General features: G+C 43.1%; 1 protein-coding gene and 1 long non-coding RNA gene across 3 annotated transcripts in view; one reads left to right on the top strand and one right to left on the bottom strand.

Annotated features, from left to right (window-relative positions):
* LOC116985943 overlaps positions 1 to 24,575 on the top strand; it is a 261,983-nt gene that overhangs the window by 35,039 nt on the left and 202,369 nt on the right. For both annotated transcript variants that reach the window (XM_033041073.1, XM_033041072.1), the window contains exons 23-39: positions 178 to 343; positions 1,989 to 2,201; positions 3,633 to 3,803; positions 4,989 to 5,126; positions 6,088 to 6,137; positions 7,470 to 7,590; positions 8,570 to 8,655; positions 8,987 to 9,116; positions 9,931 to 10,121; positions 12,955 to 13,042; positions 15,682 to 15,814; positions 17,781 to 17,959; positions 19,158 to 19,304; positions 20,218 to 20,342; positions 22,140 to 22,273; positions 23,695 to 23,789; positions 24,373 to 24,532. In XM_033041073.1, coding sequence (XP_032896964.1) covers positions 178 to 343; positions 1,989 to 2,201; positions 3,633 to 3,803; positions 4,989 to 5,126; positions 6,088 to 6,137; positions 7,470 to 7,590; positions 8,570 to 8,655; positions 8,987 to 9,116; positions 9,931 to 10,121; positions 12,955 to 13,042; positions 15,682 to 15,814; positions 17,781 to 17,959; positions 19,158 to 19,304; positions 20,218 to 20,342; positions 22,140 to 22,273; positions 23,695 to 23,789; positions 24,373 to 24,532 — 2,327 coding nt within the window. The remainder of the gene's footprint in view (positions 1 to 177; positions 344 to 1,988; positions 2,202 to 3,632; positions 3,804 to 4,988; positions 5,127 to 6,087; positions 6,138 to 7,469; positions 7,591 to 8,569; positions 8,656 to 8,986; positions 9,117 to 9,930; positions 10,122 to 12,954; positions 13,043 to 15,681; positions 15,815 to 17,780; positions 17,960 to 19,157; positions 19,305 to 20,217; positions 20,343 to 22,139; positions 22,274 to 23,694; positions 23,790 to 24,372; positions 24,533 to 24,575) is intronic.
* LOC116985944 lies at positions 7,507 to 10,978 on the bottom strand. Its single transcript, XR_004415375.1, has 3 exons — positions 10,879 to 10,978; positions 8,980 to 9,033; positions 7,507 to 7,610 (listed from the first exon to the last, which is right to left on the bottom strand). It is a non-coding gene; the product is annotated as an uncharacterized LOC116985944 (long non-coding RNA).

Below are 24,575 nucleotides of genomic sequence, written 5' to 3'. Positions count from 1 at the left end.
TTGTTCTTATAATAATTAATATGCTTTACACCTGTATCATCTAACTTCTTAAGATATAGGCATGTCGGCCTTCCATGTTTCAATTACATTTGTTGTATATTGGTGGTAGATTGAAAATGAATGCAAGGCACCATTAAAGCCACACAAACTAATCATACAACTGTCTTCTTTTTGCAGTTTGCCAAGCTCCTTGGTTTGTTTCATTTACGGTACTGATGTACTCACATCCTTGAACGTGGAGCAAACTCTGGCCTTAATCGGAAGAGTGAATGATGTTTGTGGGCTGAGCACTTCACCCAACAGAACTGCTGATACAACGATTCTGGCAGAGGAACAACGGAAGGTAAAAAGATCAGCATCTGTAAACGTCTCGCGTGGTACTGAGATAGATGCACCGATTTAGCTTTTAGTTTAGATATATAGCATGAAAATAGGCCCTTCGGCCTACAGAGTCCACACTAACCATTGATCACCCTTTCACATTAGTTCTATGTTATCCCCACTTTCTCATCCACTCCCAACACTCTATGGGCAGTTTGCAGAGGGACAATTAACCTACAAGCCCGCACATCTTTGGGATGATGGAGGAAACCGGAGCACTTGGAGGAAACCCATGAAGTCACAGGGAGAACATGCAAACTCCAATAGACAGATTGTGCCCGGATTGTGCCCGAGTCTCTGGCGCGTGAAGCAGTGACTACGAGCTGCGTGAAAATTGTGGAGTTTAATTTTTAAAATTATACTAGACCAAGTGCAGACCCGTTGGGTCTGTTTCCCCAACATGCGTTTGCAGAGGGGGGGGGGGGGTTTGCTGCGGCTTCACACGCATACTAACCACCCCCCACACACACGGGGGGGGGGGGGGGAGGTGAGAGAGGGGGGGTAGGAGGTGGAGTATACAGGTAGAGGGCGAAGGAGAGGGGAGATGGAGAGGGGAGATGGAGAGAGGGAGGTGATGGGGAGAGATTGGGGATGGGAAGGAGAGGGGGGGAAGGGATGGGGAGGGGAGCGGTGAGTGGGGGTAGGGGGAGAATACTTAGTACTCAGAATGGCTCCCAATTTAATGAGCTTATCAGCTTCTAGATTTTCACCGTTTCTCTATTAGATGTTTATGAAGCTCTTGGGATCTGAAAGCAATTTCTTCACTGCTTCCAAATTCTTAATTTATCTGCCAGCCAAGATGTACAACATTGTTTTGCGCATCTTGAGCAGTTTTTATTTTCAGGAATGTAGAGCAATTCATCCCTAAAGTGACACACATTCACATTACATTTCATGTGCCCTTATCCTTAAAACAGAAGTCCTCTCTCTCCCACCACCCCTATTGACACCAAAAGCAATGGGAACATTCAGATACAAAATAAATATCACCATTTCTTTTAAATAGTAATTTGATAAAGTTTTCAGAATGTGAGTCTGAAGGGTCCTGATTTAAAACACTGTCTGTTCATTCCCTCTAGAGATTCTGCCTGACAGGATGAGCAGTCCTGCACTTTGTATTTGTCTCAACCCTTTATCCTTTATCTGTGCACTGTGGAAGGCTTGATTTTATTCATGTATAGCCTTTTCTTTGACCGGATAGCACTCAAACAAAAGCTTTTCACTGCACCTTGATACACATGACAGGAATGTCCAGATCTACAGCGGTAGAGTTGCTGCTTTACAGCGCCAGAAACCCAGGTTCAATCATGACTACGGGTGCCGTCTGTACGGATTTTGAACGTTCACCCCGTGACCACATGGGTTTTCCTGGTTGTTCCGGTTTCCTCCAACACATACACGTTTGGCAGTTAATCAGCATTGATAAAGATTGTAAATTGTCCCTACTGTGTGATAGTGTACTGGGTGATCGCTGGTCAGTGCGGACCTGGTGGGCCCAAGGGCCTGTTTCTGCGCTGTATCTTTAAACCAAATAAACTAAACTACACTAAAACTAGACTGAAGTTCCTTGCGTCTTCAAGTTTTAACGTTACTTCTGTTTCTTGCAGCTCTCAATATTTCTCGTGAGCAAGTTTGACAACTTCACAGTCAGCACTCTGAGTAGTTTTGGACAAACAGCAGTTGGACTGTCATTCTCACAGATTAGAAGCATTGAAGGGAACAATCTCCAGGAAGCTCTGCCAAGCCTGAGTAAAGTTAAAGGCTGGAATATGGGCCAGGCTAAAATCATCGTGGACAAGTTACTCAAACAGGACTTCCAGGTAACAGCTGAAAAATCTACAAATGAAAGAGATTACTTTGAATATACAGTGAATGAAATGATAATAAACCAATTGTATATTTGTACCATGTAGGAAGGAACAGCAGATACTGGCTTACACCGAAGATATATTTGTGCTGGTTGCTTTTTAGCTTTGCTGTAATAAGAAAATCAGATGCAGATAATCTTCCCATCTCTCACTATCCACTGAAATATGGCTTCAATATTAAGACAAATTCTAGTAGAATTAGGCCATTCGGCCCAACAAGTCTACTCCCCATTCAATCATGTCTGATCTATCTCTCCCTCTCACATTCTCCTGCCTTCTCACCATAACCCCAGACACCCGTACTAATGGATGGGAAAGGAATGGAGGGTTATGGTCTGAGCGCAGGTATATGGGACTAGGGGAGATTATGTGTTCGGCACGGACTAGAGGGGTCGAGATGGCCTGTTTCCGTGCTGTAATTGTTATATGGTTATTATTATATGGTTATAATCAAGAATCTGGCAATCTCCACTGTAAAAATACCAGCTGTCTTGGCCTCCGCAAATGTCTGTGGCAATGAATTCCACAGATTCACCACCACCCTTTAGTTCACAAAAATCCTAATTATCTCCATTCTAAAGGTATGTTCTGTTATTCTGAGGCTGTGCCCTCCGGTTCTAGACTGTCCTATTACTGGAAAGAGCCTTTCTACGTCCACTCTATCTGGACCTTGCATTAACTGGTATGTTTCAATATACCACATAGACTTATCCATCTAAATTTCAGCAAGTACTGTCCCAGAGTCTTCAAACGCTCCTCCTACATTAACCCAATCATCCCCAGGATCATTCTCATAAATCTCCTCCAGACCCTCTCCAATGCCAGCACATCCTTCCTCAGATATGATGTCCAAAACTGCTCACAATATTCTAAATGTGACCTCACCAATGCCTCAGCGTTACATCCTTGCTATTTATATTCTAGTCCCCACAAAATGAATGGCAACATTGCATTTGCCTTCCTTACGACTGCCTCAACCTGCAAATTAACCTTTTGGGAAGATAGTAAATCAGCGGGTCGGGCAGCATCCCTGGGGAAAAAAAGGAATAGGTGACATTTCGGGTCGAGACCCTTCAGACTGAGAGTCAGGGGAGAGGGAAACGAGAGATGTAAAAAAAAGTACAGAACATATCAGAGCTGGAATTGAAGGCCAATGAGCCCACAAAGGTCTATTGTTGGCTGTGGTTTAGCTGATAACAAGGGGATACGAACAGTGAAACTAGCAGGACGACCACGGTGAAGGAAGGGTGGAGAGAGAGGGTTACTTGAAATTTGTGAAATCAACATTCATACCTTTTGGGAGTCCTGCACCAGCACCTTTGCACCTCTGATTTCTGAATCCTTTTGTACCAATTTTTTTTTTTTTTTTTTTTAAACGATCAGGTCAACAACACACAGAATCTGCTGAGACTGGGCAGCTTGGTGTCAGGCATTCCAACCAGGGTGTTCGCACGGATTAATCCAGAGGTGTTCAAAGAGCTATTCACTGAAGTGACGTTTGTGGAGAACATTGGGGCAGCACCGCAACCGATAAGATTGATTTGTGTTCTGCAGGTGAGTGATGTGGTATCCTCACGGATTTGTTATCATTTGTTTCCTTCTCAATGATTCAATTATACTTTATTGTCGCTTGTACCTAGGTACAGTGCAATGCTTTTGTTTTGCCTACAACCCAACCATAATAGATCGTCTGGGCTTATATTCACTGGAATTTAGAAGGATGAGAGGGCATCTTACAGTAGAAACATATGAAATTCTTAAGCGATTGGACAGGCTAGATGCAGGGGAAAAAATCCTGATGTCGGGGGAGTCCAGAACCAGGGGTCAGAGTTTAAGAATAAGCGGTAGGCCATTTAGGACTGAGGAAAAAAAAATTCACCCAGAGAGTTGTGAATCTGTAGAATTCTCTGTCACAGAAAGCAGTGGAGGCCAATTCACAATATAATCAAAATAGAGTTCAATATAGCTTATAGGGCTAACAGAATCAAGGCATGTGGGGAGAAATCAGGAACGGGGTACTGATTTTAGATGATCAGCCATGATCAAATTGAATGGTGGTGCTGACTCGAAGGGCCGAATGGCCTACTCCACCTATTTTCTATGCTTCTATATTTCTAACCAGGTTTAAATCATGTCAAAGACCTCACCTAGGCAGTGCACATGTGTTGCCACCAACAGAGTTACAAATGTTCACAGAACAGTCCTATCTACTGCCTGCCGTCGCACATGGCAGTATCACACTCCCCCCCCACCCCCCGCACCCCCACCCCACCGGGTCCCCCCTTTGTTATCGGGTTCCCCCTTCATTCTTGGTGCCCCCCCCTCCCCCCTTCCTATTCTTCTTCAGCAGACTAATGATTGTTAACATCCCCATTTGCTGTCACAGACTATTGTTTTGATTTCAGCCGGATTTGGTCCAGTCTTGGGCCAGAGGTCACAGCCTCAGAATGAAAGGAGATGAGGTGGAATATCTTTAGTCAGAGGGTGGTAAATCTGTGCAATTCATTGCCACAGAAGGCTGTGGAGGCCACGTCAATGGATATTTTTCAGGCAGAGATAGAAATAGATTCTTGATTAGTGTGGGTGTCGGGGGTAATGGGGTTAAGGCAGGAGAATGGGGTTGAGAGGGGGAGATAGATTAGCCATATTTGAATGGCAAAGTAGACTTGATGGACTGAATTGCATAATTCTGCTCTTATCACTTATGACCTTTTGAACTTCTTTGTCATTCTAACTCAGGTGCTGAGGAGCGAGAAAGATCCTCAAACAATAGTGAAGAAAATCCCGTCTGTTTTAGCCAAGGAAATCCCTCCTGCGCTGTTAAATTCAGACCTAATTCTTGAAGATGTGAACGACAAGCAGTGGGTTCCCAGTCAGGTAAATGGCAACAGTTTTTGAAAGTTCAATTATGTTTAATGTGAATGGAGTGGTTGCTCAGTGTAGACACAAGGAACTGCAGATGCTGCTTTACAAAAACAACACGAAGTGTTGGAATAGCTCAGCGGGGCAGGTAGCATCTCTGGAGGGTGTGAATCGGTGATATTTTGGGTGACCAAAATTGTGGTAGTGGAGAGAAGGGCGGCACGGTGGCGCAGCGGTAGAGTTGCTGTCTTACAGCGCCAGAGACCCGGGTTCGATCTCGACTGTGGGTGCTGTCTGTATGGAGTTTGTACGTTCTCCCCGTAACCTGCGTGGGTTTTCTCCGAGATCTTCAGATTCCTCTCACACTCCAAAAGACGTACAGGTTTGTAGGTTAATTGGCATGGTATAAATGTAAATTGTCCCTAGTGTTTGTAAGATAGTGTTAATGTGCGCGGATCGCTGGTCAGTGTGGACTCGGTGGGCTGAAGGGCCTGTTTCCGTGCTGTATCTTTAAACTAAGTAAGCTGCACAGATATTATCTGACTCTGGACAGATGTTACTTGACCAGCTGGAAAAGAGGTAGGGGGCAGCACAATGATTGGCAAGTGATAGGTGGATACAGGTGAGGGGGGGGGGGGGGAGGAGGTTGATTGGCAGATGGATGGATAAAGATGATAAGGAGAGAAGAGGAGTGAAATGTGAAGCCAGAGGGAAGGATATGGGTGGAAGGGGACTGGGGAGTGGGAAAGAGGGCAGGATAATGGAGAAAATGGGTGCTCGGGGAAGAGAGGGGGATGGGGAGCGGGAACAAAAGGGGTGGGGGAGGAAGGGAGGGGTTCAGGCTGATATCTAAAATTAGAGAATTCAATGTTCACACCATTGTTTAAGCTACCCAAGCGGAATACGTTTATGTGCTGTATGACTCAATCTAGTCACTAGTTTAGTATATTAATGTTTTATATGATTTCATCCACAGTCTGCCGTGTTCTTTGAAAGAACTGTCCAAATCAATATCAATTATGACATGTGAGTAATATTTACTAAGTTTGTTTATGTTCAGTATATGCCTGTACACAACGGAATCCTAGATCTAGATCCAGCAAAATACCAGTAAATTCCAACTTGATTGTGTTCCAAGGGAAATAGCTTTAAGTAATTGGTAACAAGGATAACACTGGTTGTTCCGTGAGGGCAAAAACAACTCACAGCCTTTTATGCTTGTGGAGAACTAGAGTCATACAACGTGGGAACAAGCCCTTTGCTAACCATCGATCACCTGATACACTAACACTATCCTACACCCACTTGGGACAGTTTTATCAAGCCAATTAACCTACAAACCTAAGTCTTTGGAGTATGGGATCGAACAGGGAAAACCCACGCAGATCACAGGGGGAGCATACAAACTCTTTACAGACAGCACACGTAGTCAGGATCAAACCAAGGTCTCTGGTGCTGTAATGCAGCAACATGCTGTGCCTCCGTGCCAACCTCTGGCAAAAGAAAAAATAACAATCTTCAATAGCCCTTTGTGACCATGGATCAAAATGGAAGTGTGCACAATTGTCAAGTAAAGAGAGTTTATTGTCATATGTCTCAGCACAACGGAGTATTGTAAGCATAAATACAGAACAGTTCAGTGTGTCTATATAGCCTAGACCAGTGGTTCTCAAATGGGGGTACGCGTACCCCTGGGGGTACGTGAAGGCACTCCAGGGGGTACGTGAGATTTTAAAATCTTTAAAAGATTTTTGCGCTGGTTAGGGGGTACTTGGCTGAAAAAATATTTCACAGGGGGTACATCACTGAAAAAAGGTTGAGAACCACTGGCCTAGACCATATATATATATACACATAAATGAACAGATAAAGTGCAAGAATCTAAGAAACCAACAATTCTCAAGCAAAATAAAAGACATAAAGTGCTGGAGTAACTCAGCAGGTCTGGCAACATCACTGGCCAGATCCATTGTACGTTCTCCTCTTGACCTGCATGAGTTTTCTCCGAGATCTCCGGTTTCCTCCCATATTCAAAAAACTGTGCAGGTTTGAAGGTTAATTGGCTTGGTATAAATGTAAAATTGTCCTTGGTGTGTGTGGGGTTGTGTTCATGTGCGGGGATCACTGGTCGGTGCGGACCCGGTGGGCCAAAGCGCCTGTTTCTGCACTGTATCTCTATCTGTATCACAAGGGAAAACCATGACTTCTGCCAGTAAGTCAGTTTTAGTTGTCACCTGGGAACTTGATCTGTAGAAAGCAGCATTGTCCAGAACTCGTGCCCATGTTGCTTTACGGACGGAGAGAAACAGGCTTAACATTGGTAGGTGAATGACCTAACAAAGCCCTTATTTATTCCAGATTCTCACCCTCTGTCCTGCAAGGCTTCAGCTGCGGTGCGGTGAAGACACTGAATTCCACTTCATTTATCCGGCTTGTTCAAACAATGAAGGAGAAAAGGGTTGTGCTTGATGAAAGTCAGGTAAGTTGCTTCACAAGCACCTAATGCAGGAAACATAAACATAGAAAATTGGTGCAGGAGTAGGTCATTCGGCCCTTCGAGCCAGCACCGCCATTCATTATGATAATGGCTGATCATCCAAAATCAGTACCCCGTTCTGGCTTTTTCCCCATATCCCTTGATTCCTTTAGCCCTAAGGAAGGTAAAAGTGTCTGACTATTACTGCTAACGTGTTGGTTAGGAATAAAGATTTGCTGTCAAGATTAGGTGGGCCCATGGGAAATGGAGAAATACCAATTTGAGAGTAAAAAAGCAAATTGTAAACAGCACGTGGATATGTTGGAGACACAAAATGCAGGAGTAACTCAGCTGGTCAGGCAGCATCTCTGGAGAAAAGGAATAGGTGACGTTTTGGATCGAGTCCCTTCTTCAGACTGAGAGTCAGGGTTGAGGGAAACTAGAGGTATGAAAAGGTACAAAGAAAGATTAATTAAATGAAAAGAACAAATCAATGCCAGCAACGATGATCAAGGAAAGGTGGAGCCCACAATATTCCATTGTGGCCAGTGGAAAAGGTGATAATTAGTAGATTCAAATAGTGAAACTAAGCAGGACGACAGTGAAACTAGTAGGACATCTAGGGTGGGGGAGGGACGGAGAGGGGAAAAGCAAAGGTTGCTTGAAATTATAGAAAACAACATGTTGGTATTGGTGCTGGTTTATGTATCGAGATACAGTGAAAAGATTTGAAGTGAGAGGGGCAGAGTTTGAAAGAGCTGTGCGAGGCAAGTGGGGGGACAGAGGAAAGACAGGCAGGGTGGGGTGGGGGGGGAATTTACTTGATATTTGCAGGTGCAAAATGAAAAGTCGGTCTGAAGAACTCATCTGCTTATTAGTTCTCATTTGTGGAGAATGTACAAACCACACTCGCAATGCTTTACAATTCCTTTTGGCTAATGTCAATGCTCATCTAATAATTTATCCATTGTATTTCTTGCAGCTGAGATGTATATATTTCAGACAAAATTCTGAAAAGACACCAGTTGCCATAGATGCATTGCCTCCTGATGTTTTGCTATATTTCAAGTAAGTTTTTATTCTTTTAGATCATTCATCGTGAAAGAAAGCCTTATGATGCCATTTCATTATAATTGTAAAACCATTACTGTCATTAATTGTAAGGCACTAAATTTGTATAATCACATTTTTTTTTCCTTCTGAATCTTGATATTCTTTGCATTTTTATTTACTGATTTTTACTGATACTCAGTTTTTACTGGTACTCATTTATTAATTTAATTCTAATTTTCACAAGTGTAACTTGAAATTTTCTTAAACTGGACACATTGCGCCTGGTATTTTAAAGAGAAACATTGATTAGTTAACACGATTAATAAATGTATTTCTCACATCGCAGCTCTGCAAACTTCAGAAAATCTCAAAACTGCGAGGCATTCTTCAAAGCTGTTGGAAAAGCAAACATTAATATCTTACCGAAAGGTTCAACTAGAAGGCAAAATCTGTTGGCTAATGCCCTTACATGTTTGGTAAGGATAATATGCCTAATAGTAACCAAAGAGAGCCTGGTGTTTATTCAAAGAGAATAGTGCACCCAATATTCCATTGTAGCTTGTTGATCCATTACTGAAATTCTTATTGTGAACTTTTTTTTCTCTTTGCTTGTTATATTATCTACTGAGGACTGTGTTTATACACTTGTTGTGCTGCTGCAAGTAAGAATTTCATTAAGTTTTGGTACATATGACAATTACATTCTTGACTCCAAAAATACAAAATTGTAAAATTACCTGGTACTGTTTCCCATTCATTTTTCCAAATTTACTTCCGACCATTATAATGTAAATCTCTGATGTTACTTCCTCAATATTATCCGTCAATTAGTCATACAGCCCTTCGGCCCAACTTGCCCTTGCCCTTACTAGGCCTCCTGTTTGCATTTGGCCCATATACACCTCTAAACCTATCCTATCCATGTACCTGTCCAAATGTTTCTGAAACATTGTATTACTAGTACCTTTGTAATTAAGGCCTTTGTTATGTCATGTTAATGTCCTCTTTATTGATATAACGTGTAGGAAGGAACTGCAAATGCTGGTTTAAACCGATAGTCATAAAAGGCTGGAGTAACTCAGTGGGACAGGAAGCATCTCTGGAGAAGGAATGGGTGACGTTTCCCATCACCCAATGTCACCCATTCCTTTTCTCCAAAGATGCTGTCTGACCCGCTGAGTTACTCCAGCTTTTTGTGTCTATCTTCATTGATATAAGATTGATTGCATTTGTGTGGTAAAAGGGCATTTCAATGATGGTTTAATAATAGTCATTTTGTTGCAATTGCAGAAAGTTACAGGCAATGATCTCTCAAGGAAGAGTGTGACAGTACTGGGTGGATTGGTCTGTGATCTCACAGCCTCAGTTATCCCGGAATCTGATATTTCCATTCTGGATCAATTAAAGAATTGTATTTCATACTCGGAAAGTCAAAAGACTGCAATCGAAGCAGTACTGCAGAGTGGAAAAACCAGATACAGGTGAGTTTGGGATTCATATTGGACACATGCAAAATCAGCAGTAGAGTAACCACTCTTTTATCTGTACAAGTATTTAGTTTTAGTTTTTTAGTTTAAAAAATACAGTATGGAAACAGACCTTTAGACCCACAGAGTCCATGCTGACATTTGAGCACCTATTCACACTAGTTCTATGTTATCCCACTTTCACATCCACTCCCTAAATTCATTTTAGGTCATGGGCCGGTTTGGGCAAAATGTAACTTCATGCGGGCCGGGGAAGTTGTGCACGCGCGAACACACAAAAAGCTTTCGTTGCCTTGGTTTTTTCAACCTGCTCTCATGTGTCCCAGTCTCTGCTATAACTACAAAATGTTTCACTTTATGAATTTTGTTTCTTATGAAGATTGCCTAGCAAGCATTACTTTTATGATTGGTATTAACTTAGTCGTAAGCTACAAGAAAGTTGTGATGAGAGAGAGAAAATACAATGCCATTTTGCCTAGGATTGTTTTGGGAGCCATACTGTTTCCATTAATAAACCATTTGATATCGAATATTGGCAGACACAAATGTAGACCTAACGAAACAAATTGTAAATGTAGGCTACACAACTGCACCTAATTTTTATTAGCCTGCTTCCAGCAATTAAACTTAGACAATGAACACAGTTAGCCTCTAACTTTTATTGAAGTGATCACATTTACAATGATATAGTCGGAAAATGAATGAATCACAATATTACCACATTCAATATTTCATAATGCATTTTGCTTACATGTCGCAGTGCTTCGAATAGTCATTCAATTTTTACTTGCTGTTTCCAGACACCTGACATCTCTTGGTTTTAATCAGCCTGCCATCATCAGGGACCAGTTTCTGGGCAATTGTGATTTTCATGTCATTTAGATATCAGTGTGTCAGCTGCGAGCAGTTTGGATTTGTTAATGTTTATTATGGAGAGGTGTCTGGTCTGGGGGGGGGGGGGGGTGTCTGGGGTTGGGGAGTGTCTAGTCTGGGTGGAGGGGGTGTTTGGTCGGGGGGGGGGGGGTCTGGTTTGGAGTAGAGTGCCTGGTCTGGGGGATCTGGAAAGGGGAGGGAGGGTGACTGATCTGGGGGCAGGGGGATGTCTGATCTGGGGGCAGGGGGATGTCTGCTCTGGGAGGGGATATCTGGTCTGGGTGTGGGACTGGAGGTGGGTGTCTGTTCTGGGGGTGTGTCTGGTATGGAGGGGAGTGCCTGGTCTGGGGGAAGGGGGTCTGGAAAGGGGGGGGGGGTGACTGGTCTGGGAGGGTGAGGTGTCTAGTATGGTCTGAGGGGAGGGAGGGGGGCGGCGCGTCGGTGGTCGCCAAACCCAGGTGATGCCCTCGCGTGCCGACGGCCGGTGTCCGGAGTGACACTGTGCTCCGTCCTGAGGGTCGGAGTGAGGAGGCAGCCGCCGATGAGCCGGGCGCCGGATGCGTCCATGGCAGCGGCAGCGCCAGGGGGTGTCTGCGCCCAGCCCGCGCGCACGTGCAGTGGTCTCCAATCGCCGTCGCGCACGTGCAGTGATCTCCAACCGCCGTCGCGCACGCGCAGTGGTTACCCCCCCCCCCCCCCGCCGCCATCGCGCACGCGCAGTGATCTCCAACCGCCGACGCGCACGTGCAGTGGTCTACCCCGCCCCGCCATCGTACGCGCGCACAGTGGTCTCCAACCGCCGTCGCGCACGCGCAGTGGTCCACCCCCCGCCCCCGCCATCGTGCGCGCGCGCAGTGGTCTCCAACCGCCGTCGCGCACGCGCAGTGGTCTCCAACCGCCGTCGCGCGCGCGGTGCTTCCCGCCCAAAGGAGCCGCTCGAGGCACCGCCACCCGCATCAAGTGAACGGTTTAAATCAAAGATTATAGAGCAGAGGGTTTAAATGTCCATTCTCACCTCTGTCCCGCTGAGCTACTCCAGCGTTTTTGCATCTGTCTTCGGTGTACAGATACAGAATAAATGGTCGTGAACATACTTTTTTTTTTCCCCCTTTCCAAATCATCCCGTAGGCCTGGTGCACGGGCCAGTTGTTTGACACCCCTGCCCGGCCCAACACACATGGGGCAATTTGCAAATGCTAATTTTAATTTCCAACCCCGCACGCCTTTGGGATGGGATGTGAAAGGAAACCGGAGCAGCTAAGGCGGAAACCCAGGCGCTCACCGGGAAAACATGCAAACTCCTCATAGACAGCACCCGAGGTCAGGATCGACCCAGGTTTCGGATGCTGTGAAGCAGCAGCTCTACCAGCTGCGCCACTGTGCTGCCCTTACGTAAGATTAAATGCGAGACTTCATTTTAATAATGGAGATACAAGGAAAGGCTGATCCCGGAATCTTGAGCAAATCACAGTGCTGAAGAAACTCAGCAGATCTGTCCAGCTTTCTACCCTCTATGACAATCAGTCTGAAGAAGGATCCAGACCCGAGATATTGCCTGTGCATTCCCCCCACAAATGCTGCCTGCCCCACTAAGTTCCTTGGGTACAGGCTGCAAATATGTCAGCTGGGGCCGACTTGCAATATCTTTTATCTTCCATTTATGCAATCTACAAATGAGAAAGAAACTGATGCAATGCAAAAAGTTAACGTTACGACAAAATTATTTGTGAATGTCTTGCCAGTGGGCTTTGCCCGTGCTTTACTAATAGGTTAGTTTGAAGGAGTTATTGTGAAGATTAGATGTCCATTTGAGGCTCAAACGTGTTCATTTTTAAATTGTTCAAGATGCTGACTAGATCATTTCCATTTGGAGCTACTTATTATGTGAGGTCCATTCCAAAGGACTCACTGTAAAAATCTATCACTTACATTGATTTTTTCTGTTTGCTTACAGTGCCCCTTCATCATGGTCATCAACCACAATATACGAATTAGGAAATTTGCCTTTGACTTTGACTAGCACTTGGAGAGAAGTAAATCCGGTATGTTTAATTCATAGAGTGTAAATCACAAATATAAACTCAATATGATTATGGAATCCACTTGCACTGTTTCTCAGTCATGCCTGCTGATATCTGTTTATATATATTAACCAAATATAAACACCTCTCCTTGTCTACTCTTTGGCTCAGTCTCTGCTTTTCCAGAGGAGAAAGACACAAAGTGATGGAGTAACTCAGCAATATGGATTATTGATGTTTCGGGTCAGGACCTGAAGAAGGATCCTTGCCAGAAATGTCACACACTAGGGGGACAATTTACAATTTTTACTGAAGCCCACAAAACTATGTCTTCGGAGTATGGGAGGAAACCGGAGCATCAGGAGAAAACCATGTCGATTACGGGGAGAATGTACAGCCAGCACCTGTAGTCAGGATCAAACCCGGGTCTCTGGTGCTGTGACGCAGCAACTCTACTGCTGTGCCTCCACACTGCCCCTGCAGTGGAATTTCCAATGATTCCGACAGGAATGAAGATCGAAAAACTGCAGATATAACCATATAACAATTACAGCACGGAAACAGGCCATCTCGGCCCTTCTAGTCCGTGCCGAACACTTACTCTCACCTAGTCCCATCTACCTGCACGCAGACCATAACCCTCCATTCCTTTCCCGTCCATATACCTATCCAATTTATTTTTAAATGATAAAATCGAACCTGCCTCCACCATTTCCACTGGATGTCATTCCACACAGCTACCATTCTGAGTAAAGAAGTTTCCCCTCATGTTACCCCTAAACTTTTGTCCCTTAATTCTCAAATCATGTCCTCTTGTTTGAATCTTCCCTACTCTCAATGGAAAAAGCTTATCTACATCAACTCTGTTTATCCCTCTCATAATTTTAAAGACGTCTATCAAGTCCCCCCTTAACCTTTTGCACTCCAAAGAATATAGACCTATCTTGTTCAACCTTTCTCTGTAACTCGTGTTGAAACCCAGGCAACATTCTAGTAAATCTCCTCTCTACTCTCTATTTTGTTGACATCTTTCCTATAATTTGGCAACCAGAATTGTACACCATATTCCAGAATTGGCCTCACCAATGCCTTGTACAATTTTAACATTACATCCCAATTTCTATACTCAATGCTCTGATTTAGAAAGGCCAGTCCACCAAAAGCTTTCTTTACCACCCTATCTACATGGGATTCCACCTTCAGGGAACTATGCACAGTTATTCCGAGATCCCTCTGTTCTACTGCATTCCTCAATTCGCTACCATTTACCATGTACGTCCTATTTTGATTTGTCCTACCAAGATGTAGCACCTCACACTTATCAGCATTAAACTCCATCTGCCATCTTTCAGCCCACTCTTCCAATTGGTCTAAATCTCTCTGTAGACTTTGAAAATCTACTTCATTATCCACAACACCACCTATCTTAGTATCATCTGCATACTTACTAATCCAATTTACCACACTATCATCCAGATCATTGATGTATATGACAAACAACAGTGGACCCAACACAGATCCCTGAGGCACCCCACTAGTCACCGGCCTCCAACCTGACAATGAGTTATCCACCATTACGCTCTGGTATCTCCCATTCAGCCACTGTTGAATCCATCTTGCTACTCCACTATTAATACCCAACAATTGAACCTTCTTAACCAACCTTCCATGTGGATGCTGAAAATTTGAATTGAAACAGAAAATGCATGTAAAACTCAACAATTGAGGACCTGATTTTCTTCCCACAGATGCTGCCTGACCAGCTGTTTTACCACAATTTTCTGTTTTTACGGAGAACTGAGCTGAAGGGAATATCATCTGAAGTTGGGCATAAAAGAGAGGGGTTTGGAATAGATTAATGGGCAGGATGACTTCTTGCAGCTCCACAAAATAGTTAGTAAAGTTTTCCCCCGAGTATTCCGTAGATAGCAGGAATTGTATTATTATTGTCACATGTACCAATGTATAGTGAACAGCTCTGTTTTGTATGCTATCCAATCAGATCAGCATGCCAGGGTTTAGGGGGAGAAGGCAGGAGAATGGGGTTGGGAGAATGAGGTTGGAAGTCGACTCCGCCATTCATGTTTGAATGACGGAGTAGACTTAACAGACTCGATAGGCCGAATAGCCTAATTCTGCTCCTGTAACCTATTAAATAATCAGGTGTACATAAATACATTCGAGTAAAATTCAAGTACAATAGGTAGAACAAAGGGGACGATGCAGAGTGCAGAATATAGTTCTCAGCAAAGATAACACACAAAGTGTTGGAGTAACTCAGCAGGACAGGCAGCGTCTCAGGTGAGCAGGAATGTGTTACGTTTCGGACCAAGACCCTTCTTCAGTCCGAAACGTCACCCATCTCTCCAGAAACCTCTCCAAACATGTTGCCTGTCCCGCGGAGTTACTCCAGCATTTTGTGTCTATCTTTGGTTTAAACCAGCATCTGCAGTTCCTTCCTACACATATACTGCAGTTCTCAGCATTGTAATGTAACAGTTCCATAGACAAAACCCAATGTCCATAATGGGTTAGACCCGACAGCTCATTACACTGGGATACAGATGGGTGGGGATTATCAAAGACCATAATCAATCATTGAGGAATTGATTGTGTTTATACACTTTGCCTTTTTTTAAATGCATTGTCTTTCCACACAGAATGTCGTTAATGAAGCACTCCCAAGATTTATCAAGAAAATGAAAGCATTGATACCACCGAGTGATGTGCTGGCATTCATAGATGTCATTTATCGACAGCTGTATTTACAAAAGCCATCAAATGCCGCAACAAGTATGTCGTAAATATAAGTGTCATGCATATTAGAAATAGATATGCCATATGTTTTAGATTTAAAGATACAACGTGGAAACAGGCCCCACCGAGTCCGTGCAGATCAACGATTCCCGAACACTAACACTATCCTACACACACTAGCGACAATTTACAATTATACCAAGCCAATTAACCTACAAACCTGTAAGTGGAGTGTGGAAGGAAACTGGAGCACCCGAAGAAATCCCACGCAGGTCACTGAGAGAACATACAAACTGCATACAGACAAGCACCCGTAGTTAGGATCGAACCTGGTTCTCTGGCGCTGTAAGGCAGCAATTCTACCGCTGTGCCACTGTGCCACCCATTCATATATGGTTATATATGAATATGGGACAAATGTTTCATAGAACAGTACAGCACAGGAACAGATCCCTGCGGCCCACAATATCCATTTGGAACATGATGCCAAATTAAACTCATCTTCTGTGCCTACACATGATAAATAAACTTCCATTCCCTGCATATCCATGTGCTTATCTAAAATTATTTTAAATGCCACCATCGTATAAGATATAGGAGCAGAATTAGGCCATTCAGCCTATCGAGTCTGTTCCACCGTTCGATCATGGCCGATCTATTTTCCCCATTGTCCTGCCTTCTCCCCATAGCCTTTGACCCCCTTACTAATCAAGAACCTATCAATCTCCGCTTTAAAAATACCCAATGACTTGGCCTCCACAGCTGGCTTTAGCAATGAATCCCACAGATTCACCACCCATTACCTCCACCACCACCCTTGGCTGTGCATTCCAGGCACCCACCACCCTCTGTGTGGGGAAAAAACATGCCCCACACATCTGCTTTACACTTTGCCCTCTCTCCTTACAGCTCAAAATCTAATGCAACTGACAGTGTGTATGATGAGTCACATTTGAATAGATATTTGAGTTTAGTTTAGAAACATAGAAAATAGGTGCAGGAGTAGGCCATTCGGCCCTTCGAGCCTGCACCGCCATTCAATATGATCATGGCTGATCATCCAACTCAGTGTCCTGTACCTGCCTTCTCTCCATACCCCCTGATCCCTTTAGCCACAAGGGCCACATCTAACTCCCTCTTAAATATAGCCAATGAACTGGCCTCAACTACCTTCTGTGGCAGAGAATTCCAGAGATTCACCACTCTCTGTGTGAAAAATGTTTTCCTCAATGTTTTAGTGTCACGTGTACCGAGATCCAATGAAAAGCGTTTGTTGCGTGCTAACCAGTCAGCGGAAAGACTATACATGATTACAATTGAGCTATTCACAGTGTATAAGTACACGATAAAGGGAATAACATGAATAACGTTTAGTGCAAGATAAAGTCCAGTAAAATCCGATCAAAGATAGTCCGAGGGCCTCCAATGAGGTAGATAGTAGCTCAGGACTGTTCTGTCGGTTTTGGTAGGATGGTTCAGTTGCCTGATAACAGCTGGGAAGAAACTGTCCCTGAATCTGGAGGTGTGCGTCTTCTGTACCTCTTTCCTGACGGGAGAGGGGAAAAGATGGAATGGCCAGGGTGAGACTGGTCCTGGATTATGCTGCTGGCCTTGCCGAGGCAGTGTGAGGTATAAATGAAGTCAATGGAAGGGATGTTGGATTTCCCCCATTGGGTACTCTATAAGAATACATTGTGGGGACGAGAATGTATTCTTCTTGGGCTCTTGGAATCTCTGGAAAGCTAACTGTTTCTGGGGGTTGGATAAAATAATTGCGTTGGCTCAATGTGACATGTTGGTCTTTATTGGGCACATCGGTGGTATAAATTACTGTCAATTAATTTATAGTGTAAAACTGTGGACTTGCATTGAATTAATGGCATGCGTAGCCCTACCTGTTCCATTATTATATTTTGTTCATTGTTTACTCACTGAGCAGAAGTTTCAGTGATTGTTTAAGATTAAACAGCAAACTGAAATGTTTTTTCATCTTCTCAATCAGACTGTACATTGGGGCAGATAACAGCAGGAGACATTAATGATTTGACACCAGCCATTTACGATGCAAACCAGCTAAACCTTTGTTTGAGTGATCGTGTGTTGGAAAATAACGTCCTTCAACTGGGGTCTCTATCCTGTAATCCCTCTCAACTGGAGGTTCTGAAAAACAGACTGCTGCAGGTAATGTTCACAAAGGAGGTGCCAATCATGAAATCATTCACAATGATTCAAATATAATTAGCAGACTGTTTTTCATTTAAAATGGAGAGCTGCTTCCTAGTGACTCCAGTGATGTGGGTTCAATCTTGTTGCATCTCATTGTCTGTACTTGTTTTCACCTAGCACAAAGCTAACATGGCCTGTTTCCTTTATCATCATTACCTTTTTGCATATCTTTCATTAATTTGTTCTATATCTCCGTACATCACCGTCTATATCTCCCATTTCTCTTTTCCCTGACTCTCAGTCTGAAGAACGGTCTCGACCCGAAAGTCACCTATTCCTTTTCTCCAGAGATGCTGTCTGACCCGCTGAGTTACTCCAGCTTTTTGTGCCTATCTCCGGTTTGAACCAGCATCTGCAGTTCCTTCCCAAACTTACTGTGGGTTTGATGGGCTATTTCTCTGCTGTTTGACTGTGGTTCATTGTGGAAGCAATAAACTAAATAAGTCAGACACAAGGAACTGCAGATGCTGGTTTACCACAAAGTGTTGGAGTAACTCAGTGAGCCAGGCAGCATCTCTGGAAGCCCAACACAAGTTGGCCAGGCGAGGAGATGAGAGAGACGTCAGTTCGTGGGAATTGCCCTAGTACAATGAGCGCGGGGGCCGACTGGGCTTTGAACTTTGAATAATGGCAAAATGTCGGTGCCCGCATGAGTAATGTATGCAAAATAAATTTCACTGTGCAGTTACAGAGGTGACAAATAAAGCACTGTTGAACTATTGATCTCTTCAGAACATGGTTAGATAATTTGTGTAGGAAGGAACAGCAGATGCTGGTTTAAACCGAAGATAGACACAAAAAGCTGGAGTAACTCAGCGGGTCAGACAACATCTCTGGAGAAAAGGAATGAGTGAAGTTTTGTCCCGAGTTATGCTGTTAATTCAGAATGACTGAAGAAGAGTCTCACCCCGAAACGTCACCTATTCCTTTCTCCAGAGATGCTGTCTGATCCGCCGAGTTACTCCAGCTTTTTGTGTGTATCTTATGGAAAGATGATTTTTTTGAGTCGGTACCCTTCTTCGGACTGATCAACTAATTAATTCAGTCTGGTATCAAATATATTAAATAAAACACATTACTTTAAGTTTTATCTTTATGCTATTAATCATGTTGTTAAATTACTGAATGTTATTATTTGGGTCTTTTAAAATAGATTTTCCCCAATGGGTTGCCGGAAGACAGGATTCAACTTCTGGGGAACATTTCCACAGTGTTTAATGCAATGGACGTGAATAGTTGGAATATCAGTGATGTTGATACTCTTTCTGAACTACTGATGCCACAACTACAAAATACAATCGTATGTAAACCAGGAAAACATTAACTTAAAAAAATATCATTAGTTTACAAAAATGTGGACTTGTTCCTGAAGCAAAGTGAAGTTGAACACTTAAACCCAGATATTATAATTACTTATGGTGGCGCAGTGGGAGAGTTGCTGCTTTACAGCGCCAGAGACCCAGGTTCGATCCTGATCTAGGGTGCTGTCTGTACGGAGTTTATACGTTCTCCCCGTGACCTGCGTAGGTTTTCTCTGGGTGTTCCGGTTTCCTCCCACACTCCAAAGAAGTACAGGTTTGTAGGTTAAGTGGCTTGGTATAATTGTAAATTGTCCCTAGTGTGTGTAGAATGGTGTTAGTATGCGGGGATTGCTGGACGGCACGCACTTGATGGGTCGAAGGGCCAATTTCTGTGCTGCGTCTCTAAACTAAATTCCATTGTTGCAGAATTATTGTTAACGAGGCAAGGAAGGGAGAATTCAGGGTTCTATCTGTTTTCATCCCTTTGTGGTCCCATGAAATAATTCTGAATGAGGAACACTAGTGGGAGAATCTAGGACCAGAATAGCTTCAGAATAAAAGGACGTAACTTTAGAACGTGAGGAAGGTTTTGTTCTGTCAGAGGGTGATGGTGAATCTGTGGAATTCATTGCCGCAGACAACTGTGGAGGGCGTCAATGGATATTTTCAAGGCGAAGATTGACAAATTTATGGATAGTACAGGTGTCAGGGGTTATAGGGCGAAGGCAGGAGAATGGGGTTGAGAGAGAAAGATAGCTCAGCCATGATTGAAGGGCAGAATAGACTTGACGGGCCAATTAGCTTTATTCTGCTCCTAGAATTTATGAACTTTTGAAAAGTAAACAGTCAAAAACATATTTAAGATATCTCTCTTTGCACTAATCACTTAAATCTTCAAATCTCTTTCTGCAGGTTGTATCCATCATAACAAGATACCTGCAGTTAGGTGGAAGCTTAAATGCTGTTGCTTTGAAAGCTATTGGTGGAGTAAACTTGTGCTTTCTGAATGAAAGCCAGTTCATAATTTCAAACCTAACGTAAGTATTGAATCCTTCTGATATTGGAGATGATAATTAATGTGGAAAATATGACAAGGCACTTTACAGATCAGATTTGAACAGAACTTTGAAGAGAATCTTGATAAAGAGTCTAATCAAGAAAACAGCTTTAGTTTATTGACACGTGTACCGAGGTTAAGTGAGATTTACAGAAGGTGGTGAAAGGGGGAAGAGATATTGGAAAGTCAAAGGATTTAGGAAATGAACTTGTTTATGGGAACTAGATGTTTCTATGTTATGAGCAGTGGGAAGAGGGGGATTTCATGATTGAACATTGCAAGATTTAATAGGGATCTGAGGGGTAACTTAACAAAGTGTGGTGGGTGGGTGTATGGAACCAGCTGCCAGAGTAGGTTGTTGAGGCAGGGACTATTGCAACATTTAAGAAACATTTCGACAAGTACATTGATGGGACAGGTTTGGAGGGATATGGGCCAAACGTAGGCAGGTGGGACTGGTGTAGATGGGACGTGGTGGCCGGTGTGGGACATAAATTTGATCTTTCTCAAAATATCCTGTATTTCATCTCTGTAACATCAGCAATAGCAAGCAGTAATATATTCAAAGTTTTAAACTGGGATAATTTTTGCAGACCCGATCTTTGAACAATAACACCAATTGGTAGTGGACCACATAGGTCTGTAGACAATAGTTTGTTTATTTACTTCAAAGGAATTCCAGTGGAAAGGAATTAATCTAAATATTGCCAAGCAGTTATTAGAAGGAGGAAAGTGGATCCAGTATTGCCAATTTTAGTCACTCAATATGTTATTATGTTCTTATTTGCAACATTCAACTTGACCCATGCAGTGGAAACCAAAATATCTCCAATAGAAAAAAAATGTTTTTAAAGTTGAATGTCTAACTGGGGCAGCACAGTGGCGCTGCAGTAGAGTTGCTGCTTTACAGTGCCAGGGACCCAGGTTTGATTCTGACAATAAATGCTGTCCGTACTGAGTTTGCACTTTCTCCCTGTGACCGCGTGGGTTTCCTCCAGGTGCTCCCTCCCACATCCCAAAGACGTGCAGGTTTGTAGGTTAATTGTCTTCTGTAAATTGCCCCTAGTGAGTAGGGTAGAACTAATGGTCGCTGGTTGGCGCAGACTCGGTGGACCGAAGGGCCTATTTCCATGCTGTATCTCAAAAGTCATAAGTGATAGGAGTAAAAGTAGACCATTTGGCCCATCAAGTCTATTCCGGCCATTCATTCATGCCTGATCTATCTCTTCCTCCTAACCTCATTATTCTGCCTTCTTCCCATAACCTCTGACACCCGTACTAATCAAGGACATTACAACAGTTAAATAAATTGGCATTTAAAAAAAAAAAAAAATTCAAATAACTCAATTTAACTCTGTGTGTGTGTGTGTGTGTGTGTGTGTGTGTGTGTGTGTGTGTGTGTGTGTGTGTGTGTGTGTGTGTGTGTGTGTGTGTGTGTGTGTGTGTGTGTGTGTGTGTGTGTGTGTGTGTGTGTGTGTGTGTGTGTGTGTGTGTGTGTGTGTGTGTGTGTGTGTGTGTGTGTGTGTGTGTGTGTGTGTGTGTATGATTTAAAATGCAATTGCATTACAATCATCTAATTTTTAGATAAGTGATATATATTTACGGTATTTATTCCGATGTGATAAATAATCGTTTTATTCAGTGTGCATTAAGTTGGGAGACTTATGTGGAAATGAGTGTCTGTACCCTATCTTGGTATGTTTGTATTGGAATGTGGAGCTGTTCTCAGTAAAGGGAAGCAGGGAAGATATTTAACGCTGTAACCCATCTCTCTCAGGGATGCTGGAGCACTGGACCTCTCTACTTGCACACAGTCAGCAAAAGACTTACTTTACATCGAAGCATTCTCCGTACTTGGATCTCAACAAGGGGACCCAATCCCTTACTTCAACCTCATAAAAGCATACATAGGTCAGTGACAAGATGTTTGTGTTTAAAAATAACAATTGATATTATTTGGAGAAGTGCTAAATGGGATGAGGTGGTATTCATTTGATATTATTCGACCTGATGTGTTATCTTCTATGAAGGATATGGTAGCATTAAAACATGTCTTAAAAATGCGTTCAAAAATATTTGTCGGTAGTTTATGGGCTTTTATCTCAGAAAGTATTGATTATAGAATTTTTTCGGATAAAAATGTTTATCTCTAGAGGACATAGGTTTCAGGTGAAGGGGGAAAGAATTAATAGGAATCTGAGGGAGAACCTTTTCACACTAAAGGTAGTGGGTATATGGAACAACCTGCCAGAGGAGGTAGTTGTTTAAGAACATTTAGACAGGACCAGACCGGTTTAGAGTGGTATGAGCCAAACACAGGCAGGTGGGACTAGTGCAGGTGGGACATGTTGATTGGTATGGGCAAGTTGGGCTGAAGGGCAAGTTGGAGTATTGTGAGCAGTTTTGGGTCCCATATCTGAGGAGGGATATGCTGGCTCTGGGAGGGTCCAGAGGTGGTTTACACGAATGATCCCAGGAATTATTGGGTTAACTTATGATGAACATCTGACAGCACTGGGCCTGTACTTGCTGGAATTTAGGATGAGGGGGAGACCTCATTGAACCCTGCCGACCTGGATAGAGTGAATGTGGAGAGGATGTTTCCATTAGTGGGAGAGTTTAGTACCAGAGGCCATATACTGAGAATAAAAAGGAGATGAGGAAGAACTTCTATAGTCAGAGGATAGTGAATCTGTTTAGATTCATTGCCACAGTAGTCTGTGGAGGCCAAGTCAATGGATATTTTAAAGGCAGAGATAGATAAATTCTTGGTTAGTATGAGTGTCAGGGGTTATGGGGAGAAGGCAGGAGAATGAGTCAACCTCAGAATGAGACAAAGATCGATCAGCCACGAATGAATGGGGTAGTAGACTTGATGGGCCGAATGGCCTAATTCTGCTCCTATCACTTATGAATTTATGAACTTATGACAGAAAACTTGGTGCTATAAACTGAGCTGGTGATGAAAGCTTGCTATTTGCAGCTAATCTACCTTGAAGTTTAAATAGAAAGTGGGGGAATTAGGTCAAAGTAGAGAGAGAAATAGAGCAATTCTGGAACTTTGATAGATAAAACTCTGGAATTTTATACTGCCTGAATAATCTCGAACATATTGACTGATCGACAAGTTCAATCCTGATACTCTATGTCGTTTTTATTGCAAAACTGAACGCTGTAAGGTTAAACAAATTCCTACCTGCGATATGCCATTATATATCATTAATAAGCTATACGAATGCATGTAAAATTCTTTCAGTTAAAGTATCAAACTACTTCACAAAGTTTATGCAAGCAGTTTTCTAGACTTGTAACATTTCTGTATTTCATCTAAGGTGGAATTCCTCTGGGTGATCTGGAAGCTCTTGCAAACAGAGAAGTGCAAATGGATATTGCAACCTTTACAAGTCTGAATCCCCAAGTAGTAAAGGTGGGTATGACCTCCTTATTGCTCTTCTTCACTGATGTACCTTATGGAGTTGGCGCACCATAGAAAGCACAGGAATCACAGCTTGGTTTGGCAATTGACTTGCCCAAGACCACAAGAAATTACAGGGACTTGTAATCACAGCCTAGTTCCATCATACAAACCCATCTCAGCCTGCCCAGCTACACCGTTTATATGTAGGCCTTTGGCATTCTATCAGCTGTACCACCTTGCCCTCAGAGGATTTTCTTTAGAGATACAACTTGAAAACAGGTACTTCAAACCACCGAGTCCACACCGACCAATGTTCACATTAGTTCTATGATATCCCAGTTTTGCAACATACACAGGAGGAGCTATTTACAGAAGCCAATTAAACTATAAAACTGTACATCTGTGGAATCTGGGAGGAAACCGGAGCTCTCGGTGAGAACACACGTGGTCACAAACTCCATACAGACAACACCCGTAGTCAGGATCGAACCCGGATCTCTGAAGCTGTAAGGCAGAAACTCCACCACTGCTGTGCTGCCCTGCGTTGCCATGTGAAGCCAAACTTAATTAACAATGGCATTTCTTGTTTCAGAACCTGACTGCCCAAAATCTGATCAATTTGCTTGGGTACAACGTTCAAGCTCTTCCAAGTGCAGTCAATGAAACTGTGTTAGTGGTCTGGGTGAATTCACACTTTGAATCTGAAGTCAGTCGGCTGGGTCTATCAGGAGGGTCTCCAGATCCTACACGAGGCATGTATCTCCCTTAAAAGAATGGCAATGCTTTGTACAAATA

Source organism: Amblyraja radiata, chromosome 22, assembly GCF_010909765.2.
Source record: "Amblyraja radiata isolate CabotCenter1 chromosome 22, sAmbRad1.1.pri, whole genome shotgun sequence".
NCBI classification, from domain to species: domain Eukaryota; kingdom Metazoa; phylum Chordata; class Chondrichthyes; order Rajiformes; family Rajidae; genus Amblyraja; species Amblyraja radiata.
This window is presented reverse-complemented; position numbering and strand designations above follow the sequence as displayed.